This window comes from Ovis aries, chromosome 4 (genome assembly GCF_016772045.2).
Source record: "Ovis aries strain OAR_USU_Benz2616 breed Rambouillet chromosome 4, ARS-UI_Ramb_v3.0, whole genome shotgun sequence".
Classification (NCBI taxonomy): domain Eukaryota; kingdom Metazoa; phylum Chordata; class Mammalia; order Artiodactyla; family Bovidae; genus Ovis; species Ovis aries.
Genome location: NC_056057.1, coordinates 118,945,428 through 118,969,539, shown reverse-complemented (window position 1 = coordinate 118,969,539; position 24,112 = coordinate 118,945,428). Strand labels below are relative to the sequence as shown.

Genomic DNA, 24,112 nt, shown 5'->3' with positions numbered 1-24,112 from the left:
GTGTACATGCCGAGTCACTTCAGTCATGTCTGACTCTTTGCAACCCCCCAGACTGTAGCCTGTCAGGCTCCTCTGTCCATGGGACTCTCCAGGTAAGAATACCGGAGTGGGTCGCCACGTCCTCCTCCAGGGGTCTTCCCGACCCAAGAACCGAACTCCAGTCTCTTACGTCTCCTACACTGGCAGGTGGGTTCTTTGCCACTAGCGCCACCTGGGAAGCCCGGGCCTGCTATGGGAGAACTCAAATTTAGCTGCCCAGGACCACTAAATAAAAGCACAAGAAATCTTTAAAAAATAACAATTCAATAAAGCAAAATTTCATTCAATAACAGGCTGTTCCCTTCAGGTTTTTAGTAAAACTTCTTAATATTGGTCAAAATCAATTAAATCACACACCAAACAAAGAAGAGTGTATGTTGCAGTAGGCTCTGATGGTGATCAAATCTCACTTTTTTGAGTTCTGAGGATTCAACTTTCTATGTCGGTTCTGAACTTAATGAGTAACAGACACAGGAGGCACAGAATAATGATCAAAATGACCGAAACACCGACATTACTTGAAAAGCTGGAATGGAGGGCCACACTAAGCCCTGAGGCCACAACTGGTTCCTAACTACTCTGTCCCGATGACCTGGAATGGCGTCTCCTCAGGCAGGAGGGGAACAGCTAGGGAGGATTCTGTTCAGGGTGGCCGGCAGGAAAGCGGGGCAAGAAGAGTGAGAAACTGGCTGTGAACACTTGTGAAATCATTAGGGCCAGGTGGGCTCCCTGACAGAAACACAGGGCAAACTACATCAGGCTTGCCCAAGAGTAGCGCTCCAACTGCATGTAAAATTATTTTACTACATTTAGACATTTTCGCATCTAACTGGTATCCCTCACAAACGCATTTTACATACTTACAAAGGAAAACATGTGTTTACCTTAAGGGATGTGAACTCCCAAATACAGCGAGTGCACATTAAGGCGGTGCAAACTAAGCCAGAGGCAGACAACAGTCCCCTCTCCCTCTGTGACCACCCCATGGGAGGACTGGCCCAGGGTCTGCCCCCGCCCAATCATACCACGCATGGGCATCCCGAGGCCAGCCCGAGCTCACAAACGGGCAGGCTGAGGGGCATGCTCACAGGTTCTTCCCTTGCAGTCATTCTGACCATGCAGGTTTACAGGTAACAGAAGGAATTCTTCTTTAGAGTCACAGGGGATGACAAAGGAAAGACTGGGGGAAGCCAAAGCCAGGACGCATGCAGGCCTTGGGGGCAGGCCAGGAAAGGAGAGCAGCTACAGCAGCTTGTGTCTCAGAGCAGATGCAGGCGCAGTGGAGAGACAGGACAGGGGCGGGGCTGGCACTCCTGCCAGGACTGGACCTTCATCAACCGAATTATGACTGAGACGAAAAGGAAAATCTCATCAGATCTGACAATCAGACAACTGATCTGACCCAGTCGCCTAAGACAACAATGAGCTTGAGTGTAACCGCTGACTGTAAGGAGCCATCACAGACTGAAGACTTTAAAAAAACTAAGCATACAAACACCCTCTTCCAACAACACAAGAGAAGACGCTACACATGGACATCACCAGATGGTCAACACCAAAATCAGACTGATTATATTCTTTGCAGCCAAAGATGGAGAAGCTCTATACAGTCAACAAAAACAGGACCAGGAGCTGACTGTGGCTCAGATCATGAACTCCTTATTGCCAAATTCAGACTTAAATTAAAGAAAGTAGGGAAAACCGCTACACCATTCAGGTATGACCTAAATCAAATCCCTTATGATTATACAGTGGAAGTGAGAAATAGATTTAAGGGTCTAGATCTGATAGATCTAGTGTGATAGAGTGCCTGATGAACTATGGAATGAGGTTCGTGACACTGTACAGGAGACAGGGATCAAGACCATCCCCACGGAAAAGAAATGCAAAAAAGCAAAATGGCTGTCTGGGGAGGCCTTACAAATAGCTGAGAAAAGGAGAGAGGCGAAAAGCAAAGGAGAAAAGGAAAGATATAAGCATCTGAATGCAGAGCTCCAAAGAATACCAAGAGATAAGAAAGCCTTCTTTAGTGATCAATGCAAAGAAATAAGAGGACAACAACAGAACGGGAAAGACTAGAGATCTCTTCAAGAAAATTAGAGATACCAAGGGAACATTTCATGCAAAGATGGGCTCGATAAAGGACAGAAATGGTCTGGACCTAACAGAAGCAGAAGAGATTAAGAAGAGTGGCAAGAATACATGGAAGAACTGTACAAAAAGATCTTCACGACCCGGATAATCACGATGATGTGATCACTAATCTAGAGCCAGACATCTTGGAATGTGAAGTCAAGTGGGCCTTAGAAAGCATCACTACGAACAAAGCTAGCAGAGGTGATGGAATTCCAGCTGAGCTGTTTCAACTCCTGAAAGATGATGCTGTGAAAGTGCTGCACTCAATATGCCAGCAAGTTTGGAAAACTCAGCAGTGGCCACAGGACTGGAAAAGGTCAGTTTTCATTCCAATCCCAAAGAAAGGCAACACCAAAGAATGCTCAAACTACCGCACAATTGCACTCATCTCACATGCTAGTAAAGTAATGCTCAAAATTCTCCAAGCCAGACTTCAGCAGTACGTGAACCATGAACTCCCTGATGTTCAAGCTGGTTTTAGAAAAGGCAGAGGAACCAGAGATCAAATTGCCAACATCCGCTGGATCATGGAAAAGCAAGAGAGTTCCAGAAAAACATCTTTATCTGCTTTATTGACTATGCCAAAGCCTTTGACTGTGTGGATCACAATAAACTGTGGAAAATTCTGAAAGGGATGGGAATAGCAGACCACCTGACCTGCCTCTTGAGAAATCTGTATGCAGGTCAGGAAGCAACAGTTAGAACTGGACATGGAACAACAGACTGGTTCCAAACAGGAAAAGGAGTACGTCAAGGCTGTATATTGTCACCCTGCTTATTTAACTTCTATGCAGAGTCCATCATGAGAAACAGTGGACTGGAAGAAACACAAGCTGGAATCAAGATTGCCAGGAGAAATATCAATAACCTCAGATGTGCAGATGACACCACCCTTAAGGCAGAAAGTGAAGAGGAACTAAAAGCCTCTTGATGAAAGTGAAAGAGGAGAGCGAAAAAGTTGGCTTAAAGCTCAACATTCAGAAAACGAAGATCATGGCATCTGGTCCCATCACTTCATGGGAAATAGATGGGGAAACAGTAGAAACAGTGTCAGACTTTATTTTTGGGGGCTCCAAAATCACTGCAGATGGTGACTGCAGCCATGAAATTAAAAGACGCTTACTCCTTGGAAGAAAAGCTATGACCAACCTAGATAGTATATTCAAAAGCAGAGACATTACTTTGCCGACTAAGGTCCATCTAGTCAAGGCTATGGTTTTTCCTGTGGTCATGTATGGATGTGAGAGTTGGACTGTGAAGAAGGCTGAGCACCGAAGAATTGATGCTTTTGAACTGTGGTGTTGGAGAAGACTCTTGAGAGTCCCTTGGACTGCAAGGAGATCCAACCAGTCCATTCTGAAGGAGATCAACCCTGGGATTTCTTTGGAGGGAATGATGCTAAAGCTGAAGCTCCAGTACTTTGGCCACCTCATGGGAAGAGTTGACTCATTGGAAAAGACTGTGATGCTGGGAGGGACTGGGGGCAGGAGAAGGGGACGACAGAGGATGAGATGGCTGGATGGCATCACGGACTCGATGGATGTGAGTCTGGGTGTACTCCGGGAGTTGGTGATGGACAGGGAAGCCTGGCGTGCTGCAATTCATGGGGTCGCAGAGAGTCGGACACGACTGAGCGACTGAACTGAACTGAAGCATACAAGGCTAGCTTGATATTTAATGAGAATAACAAGTGTCTTTAAATTGTTAATATCAAAAAAATTAGTATTGCACTTCAATATTTGGCTTTTTATTCCTATTTTTAATGTATGTTCATAATGTTCAAAATATACTGGTAGAGATACGTTATACGCATAAACACGTGGTACATAAATACACACACTGGAGGTAACGGCTTCCAAGGTTTTAATTGATCAAAGAAGTTCATATTTGAGGATAATTTTACCCTTTACTCTGAATCTCAAAAAGTAAATTTCAGATTCAACATTCAAAATATGAACCAGCAGATGTGAAGCTCCTTCAAGGCAAGTGGTAGTTCTGTCACAACTTTCATACACTCAATACCTGCTAAAACGCCTTGACATGACAGAAACTAAAGCATTTGCTTCAAAGGATTTGCTGCCTGAATTACAAGTTATCAGAATTTACGGATACACAGTCAACTCTTTGTGTATATAAATAGTAATCAATTCACAAAATTTTAATCTATACCCAACTTTCCAGTAACCCTAACTGGTTATTAAGTGCAATTAAATAACACTTAATTTCAGGAAGTCCTGTATTGTTACCTTTTTGCCAGACAGCAAATCTTCTCCAAGTAAGTCATCATCAAGTTCACTGTGGGGGGAAAAAAAAAGACATGACAATGTTTTATTCCTACTAAACACTGGAAAGTTTGCAGACCACTGGGGAAATTTACCCAGGACTTTAGGGTTAGGGTACTTTCACATTAAGTTTGCTATCTTTTCCTTTATCTTTATTAATAATGAAAACACATTTTCAAATACACAGGGAACATCTGATCCTTTAAGTGTGGGAGTCTTTGCTGTAACTAGTGGCTCTCACTAGACTTCTAATCTTAGTTTCTCACCTCAATACGAGATCTTCATTTCTTTGGACTTGTTCATCAATGAGCAAAATAAGAAACCATACATAATATCTATGCTTTCTCTTACCTTTCAAAACCTATGGAACAGACAGATGCCCCAGTATCATTAACTAGGAAAATTAAAACCAAAACTGCTGGGAGACCATTTAACACTCATCAACTGCAAAAACTTTAAAAATGAAAAATCAATGCTTATGAGAACATTCAAGTGTATCATAATAACTAAAGGAATTATTTTTCTATAACATCGAAGTCACGTCAGCTGTTTGCAATTTATGGTCAGCATGCTCATGTTTTGAAGTGATCAAAAGCAGGTTTTCTCATAATTAAAATAGAAACCCTTAGCAGATGAGAAACCTGGAGACATTTCCCACTGTTTCCTTTTTTAAAATTTTTAAACTGATAGAAGAGAGCGACCACTAAATTACGTCCTTTTTTTCTTACTTTTGTATTTATTCTTATTAAGTTATGTCCCTTTAAAGCAAATGTCTAAGCACTAACATCTAGAAAGAGAAAGCACAATTAGACTATGATTCTAGGTACAAATGCCAATGGAGACTCAACTGCACCAATGTTATTGCAATTGTTACTTTGTTCCTAAGGGTTCTGGTTACAACTTTCTACAGGTTCTCTAGGTTTTGAGCACTATGTTACCCAAAACGCATGTTTACTTCTAGTGCGCTCCTCTGCAGAATGACAGAATATCCTGGAATGCACATATGAAGTTACAACAGAAGTTCAATGTACTATCTCTTAGAACTAGAAACAACAAATTATTTCATTCATGCACTGGGTATCTCTTTTATTAAGTTACCTTACATATATCCTATACCATCATTTTATAAATAAAGAAAATAGGGACAACAGATTAAATGATTTGCCCAAGGTCACACAGCAGAGACAAATCCGGGACAAGAACTTTGCCCATGGAAAAAATCTTTCATGGACCTGCATAAATACAACAGTTATCAGAGAACAATGTATGACTTCTTTCAACATTTTCAATCCTCAAATCATCTAATCATCTTTCAGATACAATTTCTGTATCTTCATTGTTACATTCACTCCCCAATGGTGAGGAAATAAACGCTTGCTAGTCACAATATTTACAAAAACTGCTTTTGAGAATTTGACTCTAGATGACCCAAAAAATATAAGCACCTCTTTGAGGATAAGCACCCCTCTGGAGCATCACTCAAATAACTGAAAACAGAAGGTAGTATCATTTGCCCAGGGGACACTAACTGGGAAGAACTCTTTAAAACCACAGTATGACCAGGTGCTGGTAATCACATAAGCAAAAATCTAGAAAGTGTTGGTGTCTTTTGCTGACAAATAGATGGAAATAGGCAATCAGTGACTTTGATGACTATTTTTCCTAAACAAGAGCATTTTTTAAAAGATAAACGAAAACTGTATCAGCTACAAATGAACAGAGTGTACAGAGATGAAGAGCTGTTTCCATGACTAACAAAGGTAGTAAGAAAGAGCGTTAAATAAGAAAGCAAGAGGAGAGATTAACCGCACAAATAACAATACGCATCAACTGCCGCTCAAGCAGTCACTAACGTCCATTCCATACACTACACGGCAAGAATCACTCTAGGCGGCGTTGGACACATACTCGCTCTTTTGCTGACACAATGAAACCGAGCAGGACCACATGGCCCTCGTCCCCTACCATGCCCTCTGCCCGCCTTTTGCCTGTGCAAAACTTTAGTCAAAGAGTAAGTTTAATCAGAGAAGTGAGAAATGCTGAAACAAAGGAAAGCAGTCAGAGGAGACTGAATGATAACAATGCAGTCACTAAGCAGTCAGGACCTTTAGCTCTTCCTCACGTGAAGTGAAATCACTCAGTCCTGCCTCTTTGTGACCCCATGGACTACAGCCTGCCAGGCTCCTCCATCCACGGGATTTTGCAGGCAAGAATACTGGAGGGGGTTGCCAATTCCTTCTTCAGGGGAATCTTCCCAATCCAGGGATTGAACCCAGGTCTCCTGCATTGCAGGCAGACTCTTTATAGTCTGAGCCACCGGGGAATCTTTCTCAAGGGTTATAGATAATATTCTGAGCCACATCTTGTAAGCTGTCTTATAGATACTAAAAGCCCAGGTGGAGAAGTTAACTACACAATGACCAGACTGTACCCAGGACTTGAGCTGCCATAATTCTGAGAACTGATTGCAAAGAAATGGTAACGAAAGATTGAGGGCAGGAGGAGAAGGGGACGACAGAGGAGAAGATGGCTGGATGGCATCACCAACTCAATGGACATGGGGTTTGGGTGGACTCCAGGAGTTGGTGATGGACAGGGAGGCCTGGCGTGCTGCGGTCCACGGTGTTGCAAAGAGTCGGACACAACTGAGCGACTGAACTGAACTGACACCCAGAACTGAAGATTAAGCGTACCTAAAACAACCAAGATGATGCTACTCAGACCGCTGACGACCAGCTGAAGATGACTGTTAAGAGAGGACTGTGCTATTTCTGCGTGCAACCCCCCTCACCACCACTCTGTCTATAAATGCTTTCCTTCGCTGCTTCTTGGGCGGGGGGAGGAGTCGGCCTTTGCACAGATGTCCGCCACCCTCCCCACCCCAGCTGCCGGCACCTGAAGTAAAGCAAACTTGCCTTTCCACCAGCCTGGCTTGTTTACTGACTTCTGAGCAGTGAGCAGCCCGACCCCCCACACATACATCTCTGTAACCAGAACACAACCCCATCAAGCAGATACGTCATTCTCCACTTTTTACACGTGAAAACAAGGATTCAAGATGTTAAATAACTGGCCCAAGATCACCCTGCTACCAAGTCAGAAACCAGATGAGTTGAGACAGTCTAGCGCTAGAGTCCAAATCCTACCTACTACGCACACACCACACAAAAATTAAATGTCCTTCTCCACTGTTATCATAAAGCAGGATCCTTATAAAGAGGTGCACAGAAGGGAAGAAATTTGTAAAATATGAAACACTACCAAAATGACACCAATGGGTCACCAAAAGCAACGAGTTAATGGGAGTGAGTGGCCCAAACCGCCTCTTTCCAAAAGGGTGAGCAGTAATGCTCACAGACAATAGCGGTACTTAGAAAGTGACAGGAGTACCGAACGGATGAGGCGGCTTTCTGCGTTCCACTGCACAGCACCTGAGAGGCTTTGCCAGCGATCACTAGTTGAGGAAGACAATCAGACCTTTGGGAGCAGGTACATGTTTACTAACCGACAGAATTACACGGGAAACTTTTCAGGAAACAGGTATTCTGCAGGCAGTCATGGCTCAGATGGTAACAATCAGCCTGCAGCGCAGGAGACCAGGGCTTGATCCCTGGGTCAGCACTCTTGCCTGGAGAATCCCAGGCACAGAGAAGCCTGGTGGCTACAGTCCATGGGGTGGCAAAGAGCCAGGCATGACTGAGTGACTAACACTTTCACTTTTTTTCACCTGGCTGCAGCCTTTCAAAATCAGAGATGTGAGTGATAACACTGCACTGGAGCAGTCTCCACGCGCCTCCCCACTCCAGGCCACCGCAGCTGCTCCCTCCCTGCCAGCTCCCGGCCCTGGAGGGGCTCTTCTTCCGGAGGGGCTCTTCTTCTTCCGATAGGCCTGGCCCATGGAGGTCTGAACAGAATGTCCCAAGGCGGAGGAGACGGCCGCTCCCTCCCACCTGCACTGCTCCAGCACCACCCACGCTGGCCAGCGGCTCCAGCTGGATCCTGGGACACCACTGCTCCCCTGTGAGACCGGCTGCTATATTCTGGACACCTCATCGACTCTCCCTGCTTATTTAACACTACCCCGTTAAAAAAACAGTCATCAAATGACCTTCAGTGGAAACCTTTTGAACATGCTCTTCCTATGTGAATATACAGCCTGCTATATTTCCTGACTCTTTCTTCTCCCTAGCTTTCAAAATTCACCCTCTATCACCCAGTACATGGAAGAGGTTATTTTATGCTTTAGCAAAATCAAATAAAGAAATACACATGGTACTGAGCCTCCACATGCAAACACACACTCAAGACGAGCAAAGGAAAGGAGACTGCTCATCAACAACACTGGAGCGAGAGCTCGCCACACTGGGAAGGGCAAGGGAGCCCCGTCTCACTGCAAACAAAACCCAGTTCCATCGCAGCAGAGAGCCAACTGACGTCACGACAGCCAAAATGAATCCCCACTGAACAAACGTCGGGGCAATTCCAGCGTTAGTAAGATAACAGTCATAATGGGCTATAAAACCGCACATGCAGTACTTAGATCTAGGAATTCAAAATGGTTCAAAAACAAAACACCTCTGGAAGATGCTCAGGAACTGACCCATTATTTTGAAAACTGGTAAATAAAAGCAAAGAATCAAGCACTTACTCTATACCTCAAAAGAACCAAGCACAGTTAGAGCTGTCACAGCTACCAGGAACAGGAGGAGTGACAGGACGAGAGCATCTCACTTGGACGGCGTAACGGCTGACAGCAGGGCAACAAGCAGTCAGCAAGACTCTGTGAAGCTCCTGCTGCAGAAACAAGCGGCCAACGGCAGCACTGCAGAGCCCCGCACTCACGGGATATGGATCTTTTGCACTCCAAACCAAACCGTGAGAGAGAGCACAGAACCATATCCACACTGCACGTGTATGTATTTGTAATATACATGAAAGTGTAAAAGTGTTCGTCACTCCGTCGTGTCTGACTCTTTTCAACCTTATGGCCTATAACCCACCAGGCTCCTCTGTCAATGGGATTCTCCAGGCAAGAATATTGAAGTGGGCTGCCATGCCCTTCTCCAGGGGATCTTCCTGACCCAGAGACTGAACCAGGGTCTCCTGCATGGCAGGCAGTTTCTTTACTGTCTGAGCCACCAGGAAACTATATATACGTGAGACAGACAGCGAAGTGTGAACGTTAATAAGACACTCAGATTGAGCGACTTAAGATATAACTCTATCATGGCTATACTTGTAAATTGTTTATTTTTTAGAGAGATACAATCTGGTATGTTTTCAGATGAAATTATGCCTGAGATTTGAGAAGGACTGCAGAGATCATAGATAAAACTGTGCTACATACTGACACTGCTGAAGCTGAAGGATGGTACATTACCTACCCTGTACTACTCTATTTTCATATACACTTCAAATTCTAAGTTAAAAAAAAAAATCAATTTCAGGTAGATTATATATGGAACTATTAAAAACATACACACACTTCAAAACTTCCCTGGGACCATAGAGAATACAGAGTAGGGAAGAATTTCTTACCGACGTAAGGCAGAGAGCAGCTAGATGACTTCATGCCCCTCCTGAAGAGGTGCCCTCAGGAAGGCCACAGTGTCACCAAAAAGTGCTCCTGACCAAAAGCACATCCTGAGTCTGGTCCTGAGGAGACACCAGCAAACCCACACTGAGGGCCGGCCCACAGGGAAATGGTGCGCCCTCCTCAAAGAAGTCAGAAGTCACTAAACACAAAGGCTTTACAGAGCTTTTACAGAAGCCTTTAAAGACAGAATTCTTCCAGATGAAGAAACAAGGAGGAGAAAAAGAAACTCATTTTTGCTAAAAGGGACATTATCTGGACAACTGACAAAACGTGGGTAACCATTGCAGATTTAGAAGTGGCATGATACCTGCCAATTCCCGTCAAACGGTGCAGGAAGAGAAAAAAGTGGTGGTGGGGGGGGTGTGTGTGTGGGTGGGTGAGTGTGTGTGTGGGACACAAAGCAACTCTAAGTCTGATCGAGGAGGCCTTGCAAGAATTTCTGTGTTACTTTTACATCTTCCTGTAGGTTTGAAGATGATTTCCAAATACACTTTTCCATCTTTACTAGTCATCAGAAATATATAGAACTAAATTACAAGACACCCAGCTTCCTTGGTGGCTCAGTGGTAAAGAACCCACCTAACAGAGGGGAACAGGTTCAATCCCTGGTCCAGGAAGATCCCACAAGCGGCAGAACAGCCAAGCCCAACCACAACTACTGAGCCTGTGCCCTGGGCCCAGGAGCAGCAACCACGAGCCCGGGCGACACAGTTACTGAAGTCCACACACCGAGAGCCCGTGCTCGGCAGCAGAAGCCACCACGACAGGAAACCACACGCCGCAACTGGACAGCGGTCCTCGCAGCAACGCAGCACGTGGAGGAGCTCTGCTGCTGTTGTTGCGGGCACAGAATTACTCCAAATAGCTCCAAGTGCCCACCAACTCAACACCATCACTGTATAAACACAGACAGCTCCACTGGCAGCTGGAGGCAGCGCCAGCCAGGGGAGGAGCTCCGCACAACGCCTTCTGCCTGGAACGCCCACCCCTGCCCTTCTTTAGCCCAGTCAGGACAGACCTACTCAGGAAAGAGCATCGGCAGCTAACAGTGTTCTTAGGAAAGAGCTCTGCTTGGCCTAGAGGCAGAAGGAGATGAGTCAGCAAGGGCCCTGCATGTACCCAAGGGGGTCCGCACCTGTCCCAGTCCTCGTCCGCAGCTCTTCTCCTCCAGGACCGCTCCGCACCCGGCTTATCAAACTGGTCAAAGTCATCATCTGTGAGAGAGAGGCCATGAGTCAGTCTTACTCAATTTAAACAGACACATTCAAATACTGAAACAATTTGTTTCTTTTAAGGATTCCCAAAAGGATATTTTAAACTACTAAACTTTCATATATAGAACAATTACAAATGTTGTTTGTTTGTTGTTTAGTCACTAAGCCAGGTCCATGGACTATAACCCACCAGGCTCCCCTGTCCATGTGATTTCCCGGGCAATAATATTGGAGTGAGTTGCCATTTCCTTCTCCAGGGGACCTTCCCAACCCAGAAATCAAACCCACGTCTCCTGCATTGGCAGACAGATTCTTTACCAAGGAACCAACAGGGAAGCCCATAAATGCTTTAGCCATTTTTAATAATTAAAATATTTTAAACTACACATCTACCTAAAGAAAATTAATTTATTGAACATTCTTAGGCATGAAAGCTCGCTGATAGAACAGTTAGAGGGGTGCAACTGACCCCTGCATTGCTCAAGGGTCAACTGTAATAATAAAGCTAAAAATCAATCCTAGAAAGAAAACTGAAAATTCACAAGTACATGGAAATTAAACAACACACTTCACCAACCAATAAGTCAAAGAAGAAATAAGAACCAGGTAAATGAGAACATACTTTGAGGAAAGTAAACACAAAAATACAACGTAACGGAGTTTACGGGATGCAGCAAAGGCAATACATGGAAGGAACTTCATTGCCTATGCAAACAAAGAACAACTCAAATCAACAGTCTTACTTTAAATCCTGAGGAACTAGGCAAAAAGAGGAAATTAAACCAAAAGACTGCAAAAGAAAATAAAGATTAGAGCAGAGGCACATGAACCAGACTAGAAAAACAAAACATATATGAAAATTATTTTTTAAAAATTCGCATATAGAACCCAGCAATATATTAAAAGGATATCCTACATCACAACCACATGGATTTATCCCAGGAATGAAGGGTTCATTTAACATTCAAAAATCAGTACTTTTAAAAAATCAATGTAACAGATCATATTACAAAGTAGAAAATTACATTATCATCTCAACATAAGGAGGAAAATCAATTTAAAAGTTAATCAAAACCGAATAGCCACATTCCTAAAAACTCTGAACAAATTTAAGTATAGAAGGGACTTTGCCCAACCTGATCAAAGAGCATCCGTATGCAAAAACTACAGCAACCACTGCAAGTAAAGAGTCAGTGCTTTCCTCTAGAATCAGGAACAAGACTGGGGCTGTGAGTCCTGACACTGCAGTTCAGCACTGTAATCCAAGTTCTACCTAGTGCAACCAGACACGGAAAAACAAAAGGAACTCAAAAAAACCACCATTCTTCACAGCAAACGTCATTAGCTATGTAGAAAACCACATGGGATCTATGGAAAAAAAGTACGAAGACTAGTAAGTGAACTGAATTAGGTTGCACAATATGAGATCAGTTTTTAAAAGTCAACAATTTTTTCTTTTACATACAAGGAATGAGCAATTGGAAATTAAAAAACAAATCCTTGCAATAACATAAAAATATGAAATACATACTAGGGATAACCATAATAAAAAATTGAGAAAGACCTGTTAATTAAGGACTATGAAACACTGCTGAGAGAAACTAAATACCTAAAGCGCAAAATCACCGTAATTCCCCAGAGGAGACAAGAATGATTGCAAATGTGGGTGACTTTGTGCTTGGACAAAAGCACAATAAGCAAAGGAAAAAACACACACACACACACACCTGATAAAGCAGAAAACAAAAACATCCTTTCTTTCCACTTGGAGTATGGAATGCAAAAACAGATAAAAAAGAACCCTAACGCAAAACCCTAAGAAACAAACTGACCTTGAACTCTGTGCGCCTGTTTTTATTCTTACATTTTCTGCATCATTCTCCTTCTGTTCTCAGAATGTAAACAAGTCCTTTTAAGTTTCTATTTGTCATACTGAGTACAACCAAGAAAACACAATGCGTCCACACTAGTCCAAAGTTTTAAAGGAGGAAAGCACGACCCTGGATTCCAAGGGCAAGAGTGATCCGTGTCTTGAAATCTAGAAACCCCAAGGCCAAACGTTACACTAGACATACATGCTATTAAGGGAATCAGTGTTCCCTATCAGCAAGACTAAAACCAGTTATTGGAATTTTTACAATTTTCAATTACACAGCAATTAGGTCTCTATGATGAATACAAGTCCTCTACTTGGCATTCTTATTACTTCCTAATCTTTTCCAGGAACCTGGAATTGAAGATTAGAAACTTTATACAATACTAGTCTGGAACAGGGGTCTACCAACTGTCTAATCCAAGAATCAGCAAACTACAGTCCCCCTGACAGGTAGGTTCTGCCACCTGTTTTAGTCCAAATTTAGCTACTGCCCGATTTATGTAAATAAGCTTTTACTGGAACACTATATGCTAATTCAATTACACACTGTCTACAGCTCTCAGGCTACAAGCACAGAGCAGAGAATTGCAACAGAAGCCCTATGACCTGCAAAATCTAAAATATTTACCATTTGGCCCTTTACAAAGTGTTCCTATCTTTGCTCTAGTCCAAAGGTTCTCAACCTTCCTTATTTTGCCTCGACACCATTCTCATGTACCTCATATTCTGAATCACTGACTCAAAATTCCGTATTTTATAGGTGAGGAAATCCACACCCTTTATTTAAACAGTATTTATTTAAACAGTATTTATTTAAACTTTATAGTAATGAGAAAAAAGAATCAAACTAACTTTCAAAGTAAGCGTATTTGTCCTACAAAATAACTCAAATTCTGAGTAACCACCAGGGAAATTTTCAGAAAGAGCCCACACATCATGTTGCTTGAAAAATAATTTGTAGTCTTGTTTTAAAACTCTTATTTGCATGGGACCCTGGACAGGTTTCCCTAAAATAAACTCTGTACTTTGCTTCTGAAGTGTGGTACATACTGACCATTTGTTTGCCTGTCTTACAACTCAATGTCTCTTCCTGTGTTTGGGAATCAATCAGAGTGAGTCCTGAAAGAAGACAGCTGCCTTCTGATATGCAAGCCATAAAAGCTAGACTCTCAGGTCCTCTGTTAGCCTGAGGAACCTGGGAAAGGAAAATGGTCTGAGCTCAGTCAACTGAACGTTCCCATCATGACTTAGAATCTAGAAGAAACAACGCCCCATTTCTTTTCCCAAAAATCTAGACCCTCTTTCTAAAAGTGAGACCTTCTAAAATGCTGATGGTTAGTTGCTAACTTCGTGGAGTGTAAGAAAGAAATGTCACAGAAAGGGAGAAAGTCCTTCCAGCAGCTGCTGCTCTTCCTTCCACGGAGAGAACCACAGCTATGCTGAGACCGTGGTCCCCATCCCTCTACATAACAGGGCAGGCAATGCAAGAAACACACTTCCCAGAGCCTCCTTCCCTGTGCACTTCTGAGTGAGAGAGCGCGAGGCAAGGCAGTCACAGAAGTCTGAGTCACAATTATCTCAATTACTCTCATGAGACAGGCACAGGACAGACAGACACACACCCCCTCACAGATACGAGGTTCACAGAGGCCAGAACGGGCTCCTGAAAACCATGCGTGGCTTTGGGCTGGAGGGGCTGTGACAGAGGGGCTCTTGAGACTCAACACCTTCAGAAGGCAGCACCCAGTGCTGCAGACTGAGGCTGGCCACTGGCACTCCCACAGGAGTCTTCAGTTCCAGCAGCCTCCAGACGGACTCTGAACCGTCAGGCTCTGGTCCTCAGACTAAGCACTCCTGACCACCAAGGGGTGATGCTGCTGCTCAGCCGCCCACTCACGCCAGACTCTGCGACCCCACGGACTCCCCTGCCAGGAGTCCATGAGCACCCCAGGTTCCCCTGTCCCTCACCTCCAAGAGTTTGCTCTAACTCACAGCCATTGAGCCGGTGATGCTATCCAAGGGCTGTAGAAGCCTCTAACTCTTGTATTAAAATCCTTCATACTTGGAGTGCAAAGCATGGCTTCTTTCCTAACTGAAGTAAGACTAGTAATAAAACTTCAAATAAGTCTAGCACTCCTGAAGCACTGAAGAGAAGCTTCAATGTACTTCAACAAGCTAGCTATATTCATTTTCTCATTTAATCCATCCCCATTCTCCTTTTACAGATGTGAAAACTAAGACTAACCAAAAATTAAGAAACAGCAAAATCAGATTCAAACTCAGGTCTACCAAACACTAAGTACCATGCTCTTGAGTTTATTTAGGAAGCAACTATATAGTAACAATGGGGCTTCCCTAATAGCTCAGTTGGTAAAGAATCCGCCTGTAATGCAGGAGACCCCAGTTCAATTCCTGGGTTGGGAAGATTCTCTGGAGAAGGGATAGGTTACCCACTCCAGTATTCTTGGGCTTCCCTTGTGGCTCAGCTGGTAAAGAATCCGCCTGCAATGTGGGAGACCTGGGTTCTATCCCTGGGTTGGGAAGATCCCCTGGAGAAGGGAAAGGCTACCCACTCCAGTATTCTGGCCTGGAGAGTTCCATGGACTGTATAGTCCTACAGTCCATGGAGTTGTAAAGAGTCAGACACAATTAAGCAACTTTCACTTCACATAGTAACAAACCCTCTGATACATAAAAATATTAAAGGGTAGCTAGCCATAACTTCCTCAGTCTTTAGGTAGAAAGATCACTAATCCATGGAACCTACAAAATCATGAAGGCAGAATCAACTATTAACCTATTAACCTACAGGCTGGAATCCTATGGCCTATAAGGATCATGCTATCTTTGAATTACGTTGTCTTTTTTTTTAATCAACTTGATTTTCAACAATTTTAAAATGTAACTATATATAACTACCAGAGTTACAGCTTCTCTCAAAAAACAAAAGAATCTTATCAAAAGATCTGGAAAGTAGACCCACACTTTGGTGCAGCTAAATCAGTGAAGATGCTCAGCACCCAGCCAAATAGGAACAACATTCCTGCGGCCAAATAGGAACAACATTGCTGCATCCATAAGAAAAGGGACTGAGGAGGAAGTGGCAGCCAGAGCCTGCGGAGAAGCCCCGCCAGCAGCCACAAGCCTGCCGGGGCCCAGACAGCCCTGACGCCTGATGTTGCACAGCCTGAGCTGCCCAGCTCTTTCTGAGTCTGTGAACTGCCAAAGTACCTACCTATCCTTCCAAAAGATTCTCAATGAACTGCTTCATCATGCTCATGCTTTGTATATAAATAAAGCATCAAAATTCAATAATAAGAATTTCAGAAAGTGAGAACAGAGAGAAAGAGAGTAAAACAGTACCACAAGATAATTTCCCAGAACCGAAGGACACACATTTCCAGACCAAAGTATCCACCAAATGCAGTACAAGAAACATAAGACGACCTACGCTAATGAATCCTGTAACAATGAGGAGGAACTGTTAAAACCTTCCAGGAAGAGAAAAAAAGGTCACACAAATGATAGAGAATGAAAATGTCTTCAGACTTCTCAAGAGCAGACCTAGAAGCCGGAAAACAACACAGCAGTACCACCAAAACTCTGAAAAGGAATCTAAGTCAAAGCTAGACTTGAAGACGCGACCATATCAATCAAGTTTGAAAATAAAATAAGAATTCATGCAGACATGCGTGGGTTTTCAAAAAATTTACCTTCAACACACCCACTCTTAGGAAGCTGAAACCTTTACCTCTATAATTTGTTATATTGAAAATATAAACATAAAGAATAATTTTTCCAGAAAAAATTATCAAAATTGACCCATGGATTTAAAAAAGTTAAACAGACCAATAATAAAAAGAAGAAACCGAAAATTAAGCAGGCAACAGACCCAAATGGCTTTGCAGACAAGAGTTCTTTCAACATTTAGCAAACAGATTTTTACAATATCCAGAAAATTTCACAACTCATTCTAGGTAGTTAGAATCTCACAAAAACATAGAAGAGCACAAATACAGGGAAAGTATAAGCCAATCTCTCCTATGATCAGACAGTCCTGAAGTGAAAAGCTGCCAAACACCAAAAAGAACAAGACCTGAAGAACCAGAAGACTGGGAACCCAAGAACATGTGGCTGATTCAGCACTGGAAATCTACAGATGCATTACAATAAGGTATTAAAGAAGGGCCTCACGGGCCTTCCCTGTGGTCCAGTGGCTAAGACAACCTGCTCCCAATGCACGATTAGATCCTCAGTCAGGAAACTAGATCCCACACGTCATTGCTTGGTTGCTGAATCGTTTCCGACTCTCTCTCTTGTAATCCCACAGATTGTAGCCTGCCAGGCTCCTCTGTCCATGGATTTTCCAGGCAAGAATACTGGAGTGGGCTGCCGTTTCCTTCTTCAGGGGATCTTCCCAAGCCAAGGATTGAACTTGCATCTCCTGCTTGGCAGGCAGATGGACTCTTTACCACTGGCCACCTGGGACACTAGATCCCACATGCTGCAACTAAAATTCCACATGCCATGAGGAATATCAAAAACCCCATGTGCCGCAACTAAAGCCTGGCACAGCCAGAAAACTAAATAAAAACAAAAAGAAGGGACCTCATGATCACGACGCAGAAAAAGCATTTAATAAAATCAAAACCCTAGTCCAAAATACAAACATCTTTAGCTAAACAAACAATAACTGTCAGAAACTTACAGCAAACACCCATACGCACTGGTAAAACATTAAACAAACACTCGTTAAACTCCTAACAAGATGGCAAGATAAAGATGCCTGTCATCAGCCCACTACCAAACATTATATAGAAAGACTTGACAATGAAAACTTCTAGAACAAAAAGTATAAGAAGAAATGAGACATAAATACTGAAATAGAGGAGACTGCAGATACAACAGTCTGAAAATCTAAAGCATCAAATATTAAAATTCCAATAAGCCAGTTATATATAATGACCAAAAGAAGAAAACAGTTCTTCTATAGCAAATCAGCAAAAAACTCCAGAATACTGTATGAGAAAAAAATTATACCATCCACAACAACAAATACAAAATATCTAGGAATAACACTAACAAGAAATATAGAAGAACTACATAAAGAAAATCTTACGAAGGTAAGTTCCATTTGTTGTTCAGTTGTTAAGTCTTGTTCGACTCTGCGATCCCATGGACTACAGCACACCAGGTTCCCTGTTCTTCGCCATCTCCCAGAGTCTATGGACACTCATGTCCATTGGATCCATGATGCCATCCAGCCATCTCATCCTCTGCCACCCTCTTCTCCTCCTGCCCTCAATCTCTCCCAGCATCAGTGTCTTTTCCAATGAGTCAGCTCTTCGCATTAGGTGGCCAAAGTATTGGAGCTTCAGCATCAGCCCTTCCAATGAATATTCAGGGTTGATTTCCTTTAGGATTGACTGGTTGGATCTCCTTGCAGTTCAAGGGACTCTCAAGAGTCTTCTCCAACACCACAGTTCAAGAGCATCAATTCTTTGGCACTCAGCTTTCTTTATGGTCTAACTCTCACATCCGTACATGACTTCTGAAAAAACCATAGCTTTGACTAGACGGATGGCAGAGATCCCTTCTCCTCTGGAAGTTACCTTAGTAAAACTGTTTTCGTATCTGCAATCTCTTCTATTCCAATATTTATATATCCCAACCTCTTAGATCAGTGCTTAGCATGGAGGAAATACTCAAAAATGTGGTAGATGACTGATGGACCAAAAAGAGCTTGACAGTGAGACATTCTTATTGCTGGATGAAAAAATACATACTGTAAAAAAATCCATCATCCCCAAGGTGCACTGTGTGTGTGCTAATCGTGTCTGATTCTTGGCAACCCCATGTACTGCAGCCCACCAGGCTCCTCTATCCATGGAATTCTCCAGGCAAGAATACTGCAGGGGGGTGTCATTTACTCCTCCAGAGGATCTTCCTAATCCAGGGATCAAACTCACATCTTTTGCATTTCCTGCATTGGCAAGTGGATTCTTTAACATCCTGGAAACCCAAATTGCATTAATGAACTCAATGCAACCTCAAAGAATTTCAGCAGAATTTTTTATAGAATGTGACAATTCTGAAGTTTATTTTTTTTTAATGCAGAGCTAATCAAGAAACTTCTGAAAAAAATCTATAATATATATAGAGAAACACACACTATGAAACAGTAATTTTCTAAAATTATGAGAATTTAAATACATCACAAAATGGAAAAGAAAGAATTCAATAAAGAAAGCTATGACAAACCTAGTGTATTAAAAAGCAGAGACATCACTTCGCTGACAAAGGTCCATATAGTCAGAACTATGGTTTTCCCAGTAGTCATGTGCAGATGTGAGAGATGGACCACAAAGAAGGATGACCAACCAAAGAACTGATGCTTTTGAACCATGGGGCTAGAGGTGAGTCTTGAGACTCCTTTGGACTGCAAGAGTATCAAACCAGTCAATCCTAAAGAAAACCACCCCTGAATATTCACTGACGGACTAATACTGACACTATAATACTTTTGCTCTCTGACGGGAACAGCCGACTCACTGGAAAAGACCTTGATGCTGGGAAAGACTGAAGGCAGAAGGAGAAGGGGGCGCCAGAGGGTGAGATGGTTGGACGGCATCAAAGACTCAATGGACGTCAATTTACGCAAATTCCAGGAGATAGTGAAGGTCAGGGGAGCCTGATGTGCTGCAGTCCATGGGATCACAAAGAGTGGGACACGGCTTGGTTACTGAACAACAAAAGAAAGAATGAGAATTTAAATGTATCATAAAATAGAAAAGAAATAATTCAATAAATTGTATTAAAATTGTATTAAAAGCCCTAAATTCACACCACATCCAAAATAAAATTCCACATGGAATAAAAGCTAAACATAAAAAAGCACAGACATAAAATGTTAAAAGCACAGGGGAACTCTTGGCATGGGGACAATGTTAGGAAAAAAATTTTACGAAAATAAGTGACAAGAAAAATCTGAACAAGCAGATACATATATAAATGGATCACTCTGCTATAAACCAGAAACTAACACAACTTTGTAAATCAACTAGATGTCCATATAAAAAAAATTTTGGCGGGAGGAGGGCAGAGGGGATCACCATTCCCTGGTGACCTAGTAGTTATGATTCTAGCCTTTCACTCCCTCGACCTCAGGTTACCCCATTCAGGTAACTGAGATCACACAATCCATGAGGAGGAGCCAAAAAAAAAAAAAAATTAAGTGACATTTTTCACAAGGTAAAATTTTAAAGCTTCTGTAATCAAAAGCTTAAAAAAACAAAAGGAATTGGCAACCCACTCCAGTATTCTTGGTGGGAAAATCCCACCGGCAGAGGAACCTGGTAGGCTACAGTCCATGAGGTCAGAGAGAGTTGGACACGACTGAGGGACTTCACTTCCACTTTTCATAGGGCAAGCACAATAAAAAAAAGTCTATAATCATAACATGATACACAAAGAATTCTTTAAGTCAACCACTCAATAAAAAAATTATATAAACAATTCACAGAAAAATAAATACATGAAAAGATGATTAATTTCAACAGATCTGGGAAATACAAATTACAACACTGAGGCTATTTTCCTGCCTTATATCAAAGATTCTCAAAGCATGGGACAACTGTCCTTTCATACAGTACTGTTGGAAGGATAAAGTGGTACCAATTTTTTTGAGGATAACTTGAAAATAGCTACCAAAATTTAAAATATATGCAGCTTACACCACCATATTTCCACTTCGAGAGTTATCAATCCTCCATAAATATTTGCTTCAGCACATCACAATTGTGTCTGCAGATGTTTAGTGCAGAATCTTCAACAGTAGTGAAAAAGGACATATAACTGAAACGTCCATCAACATAATATGGTTAATCAATAAATGGTGGAACCACATAACTCTCACCTACTAACACAGGAGAGATTGCCAAGACCTAACTATTCAGTGAACAAAGCAAACTGGGGACCACCACATGACTCCATTCATACCATAAAAGGCCACACAGCTGTTAACTGTGCAACTTACAAACGCACAGAAAGGGGTAGCTGCCAAGTGTTTATTGAACATATACTACATGCCAGGAACCTGGAATACACAGCAGGTAAAACAGGCAGCATTACTGTCCTCAAGGGGCTTACAGGCTACTAGGGAAGAGAGATTTAAAAAAGCAGCAAACAGGTAACCAAATACAATCACAAACTCCAACAAATGTTCCAGAAACAAGGTTGCCACAGGATAAAGAAACAAGGTTGCCACAGAATAAAGATATCTGAGGGCGGCACATAAGCAAGAGATGGACATACTTCAGACACAAAGAAGAATGCTCAAGGAAGGCCTCCAGGGAGCCTGAGACCTAGGGGATGAGGAGCTGGCTGACAGGAGTTGGCTGAGGCTGGGGGGCTGAGCCATGCACAACTCACAAACCTTGGTAAGCAGCCTGGCTTTAACAATGGGAGAACAGATGTGCACGACAAAATGGAAGGAAAAACTTCAAATCATCAAGGATAAAGCCTAATCCTCTAAAATGGCAATTCGCAAAAACTTTCTGGATTCAAACTTATTAGAGGACATCAACCAGCTTTTGTTTATGTCAACTGCATTCAATGGTATTTGCCATTTTCACAACATGAGAAATTTGAAAAAATATGGAAGCACACATCACATTAGCCATCAGCACGATAAGGTCTTCACGTGTGACACACACAGCCTCTGGGAAACTGCACTAGTCAAGAGTGAGACATGCCAAGCTACATCAGTGTTATTAATGAAAACAGTTTTGACCCAGGAGTATGCAGACTACCTACCTTTTGAAAATGATACAAAACTCCAGCAAGTAACCAATAAGGAAAATAAAGCAAATATTTTCAAACTCTAACTAGAAAGCCTCGGGGTGGCGGGGGGAACCACGTGACAGAAAAAAGGCAAGCACCGAATCATATTGCCTGAAGTCGCATTTCAGCGCCTGTCTCTTAGGTTTTTCTATTTTGCCACAGGAACGCTTTGATACTCTGGCCAAAATTCCTAGACAGGATCGCTACAATGTAGTCTTAAATCAGCATTATCACTAAAGAGTATACAGCAGAATGGCCTAACGTTTCAATAATGAGAACTCCGCCCGAATGCGGGTGGTGTTCACCCTTTTCCACCTTAAGGGTCCCCTTTATCAGAGTTTCTGAACAATCAGCAAACTCACTTCCAAGTGTTTTACTCAAAAACAAAAACAAAAAAACCCTCAGTCAACAAAAATGTGATTTCAACCAGAAAGTGATTCTACCTGAAAAAAAAACCAGGTAAGGTGTGAGTGAGGTGCTCTGTCAAACTTATCTATGTTTGGAAGACAAGACAAAAAACGGCCCGAAGGAAACGCATCAGTATCTAAACCGTTTCTACCCCAGTTCCACCCTCTGCAAGACGCTGACAACCAAGCGCTAATGGGTCCGGATTCAGACGACTGAGGAGTTCAGGTAAACTAGAGCAGTCGCGGGAGGTTATTTTTTCAGACTCCTTACTCTCCGAAATGCCCCGCAAACACCTTCCCTCAGGTACGTGCGCCACAGCCAGGTCCAGTGAGGGGCCGGGAACCACGCCGAGCCCGCCCGGACGGCCCCAGCGGGGCCGCGACCCTCCCCGGGAGCGCCCGGCGTCCCCCCGCGCAGGCCGCCCGCCGCCTCAGGTGGGCCCGACGCCTCAGCGCCGCGAGGCCAAGGACACCAGAGACCCCGACACCCCGAGCCTCCCGCGGGCACTACGACGGCTGGGAGCGGCCCGCCGCCGCCGCCTCCCGCGCGCGGCCGTTCATTTACCTCCGGCGCCCGCTCCTCCGCCCGCTCCCAGGGCGGCCGCCATGGCGCTCGCTGGGCCCGGCCTTCAGCCTCGCCCCACCAAGCCAGCTGGGGGGGGGCCGCCGGGCCAGCCGGGGCCCGGGGACGCGCGGCGGGGGGCGGGGACGACTGCGGACGGGGGCGGCTGGCCGGGCCTGGGTGCGGGAGGCGGCGCGGCCGGCGGGTGGGGGCCCTCCGGCCTGCTCCTCCGCAGGAAGAAAACAACAAACTATCGCAACATGGCGGACGGCTCGGCCTGCCGCCGCGGTGCACGCCGGGATGATGGCGGCCGGGAGGCGCCGGCGCAGGACCTTCCCGCCGGCCGCGGCGGCTCCTCGCCGCCCCCGGGGAAACGAAGGCCGAACGCGGAAGGCAAACTCGCAAGCGGCCGCCTCGCCGGGCTTCCAGACAGCCCAGTGTTGAACGCGGGGGCTGGGGCGGTTGCCGGCCGTAGTGCGGCCCCGAGCTCTGTCGTGAGGCGTTTTGCAGCAGTTGGCGCCGAGCTTTACGCCCGGCGGAAGTCCCGTTGGAAGTGGGAGAGGCCCCGCGCCCCGCTACGGGGCGGCAGCAGGGCTTCTGTGTTTGGACCGTGAGGCGCGGGCTGGGGGCGGAGTCACGGCGTTAGGGGCCGCCGCGGGGGGCGAGGGCCCCTGGGGCGGGCGGGACGGCGCCCGGCTGGCGCTCTGCGGGCTGCGGGGCGGCGGCAGGTTCGCTGAGCGGTGGGCCCTGAGACTGTTAGACTGCGCTGAACGCGTGCGCGAGAGTTTGCACTGGAGGAGCGGAAAGGGTTCAGAGCGAGGTGCTAACGAGTGACAGAAAGGGGACCAGGGTGCGGAGGAGGCTGAGGGCTACTGGGGAGAAGGCGTCTGAAGACGACTTCTCACTCGGCGGGTGGGTGGGGTGAATGTAACTAGGCCTTTAAGTACAGACAAGCTACAGACGTTGGTGCAAGAACAAGGAATGTGAAGAATATGGGGAAAGAAAAGGGTCATTTTAGGTAGGAAGAGAAGGCTGAACATAGGCGCAGAGATGCCAGGCCCACCTGAACTCCATCAAGCAGTACTCGTGAACGCTATTGGTAGAAAATAATGCTTTATGGTGGAAAAGCCTAGAAAACTCCGGCTTAACTGATGATAGT

At 44.2% G+C, this 24,112-nt stretch overlaps 1 protein-coding gene across 17 annotated transcripts in view; it reads right to left on the bottom strand.

Annotated features, from left to right (window-relative positions):
* Positions 1-23,447, bottom strand: part of RBM33 (RNA binding motif protein 33) — a 112,453-nt gene extending 89,006 nt beyond the window's left edge. For 12 of the 17 annotated variants that reach the window (XM_042249067.2, XM_042249073.2, XM_042249069.2 and 9 more), the window contains exons 1-4: positions 22,957-23,447; positions 19,696-19,885; positions 11,189-11,267; positions 4,422-4,470 (exon numbers count right to left, since the gene is read on the bottom strand). In XM_042249067.2, coding sequence (XP_042105001.1) covers positions 4,422-4,470; positions 11,189-11,267; positions 19,696-19,774 — 207 coding nt within the window. In that variant the 5' untranslated portion in view covers positions 19,775-19,885; positions 22,957-23,447. Of the gene's footprint in view, positions 1-4,421; positions 4,471-9,995; positions 10,113-11,188; positions 11,268-18,262; positions 19,156-19,695; positions 19,886-22,956 lie in introns of all 17 variants that reach the window. The other 5 variants (XM_042249071.2, XM_060415225.1, XM_060415227.1 and 2 more) reach the window with 4 other exon arrangements.
* Positions 23,448-24,112: the final 665 nt, after the last annotated feature.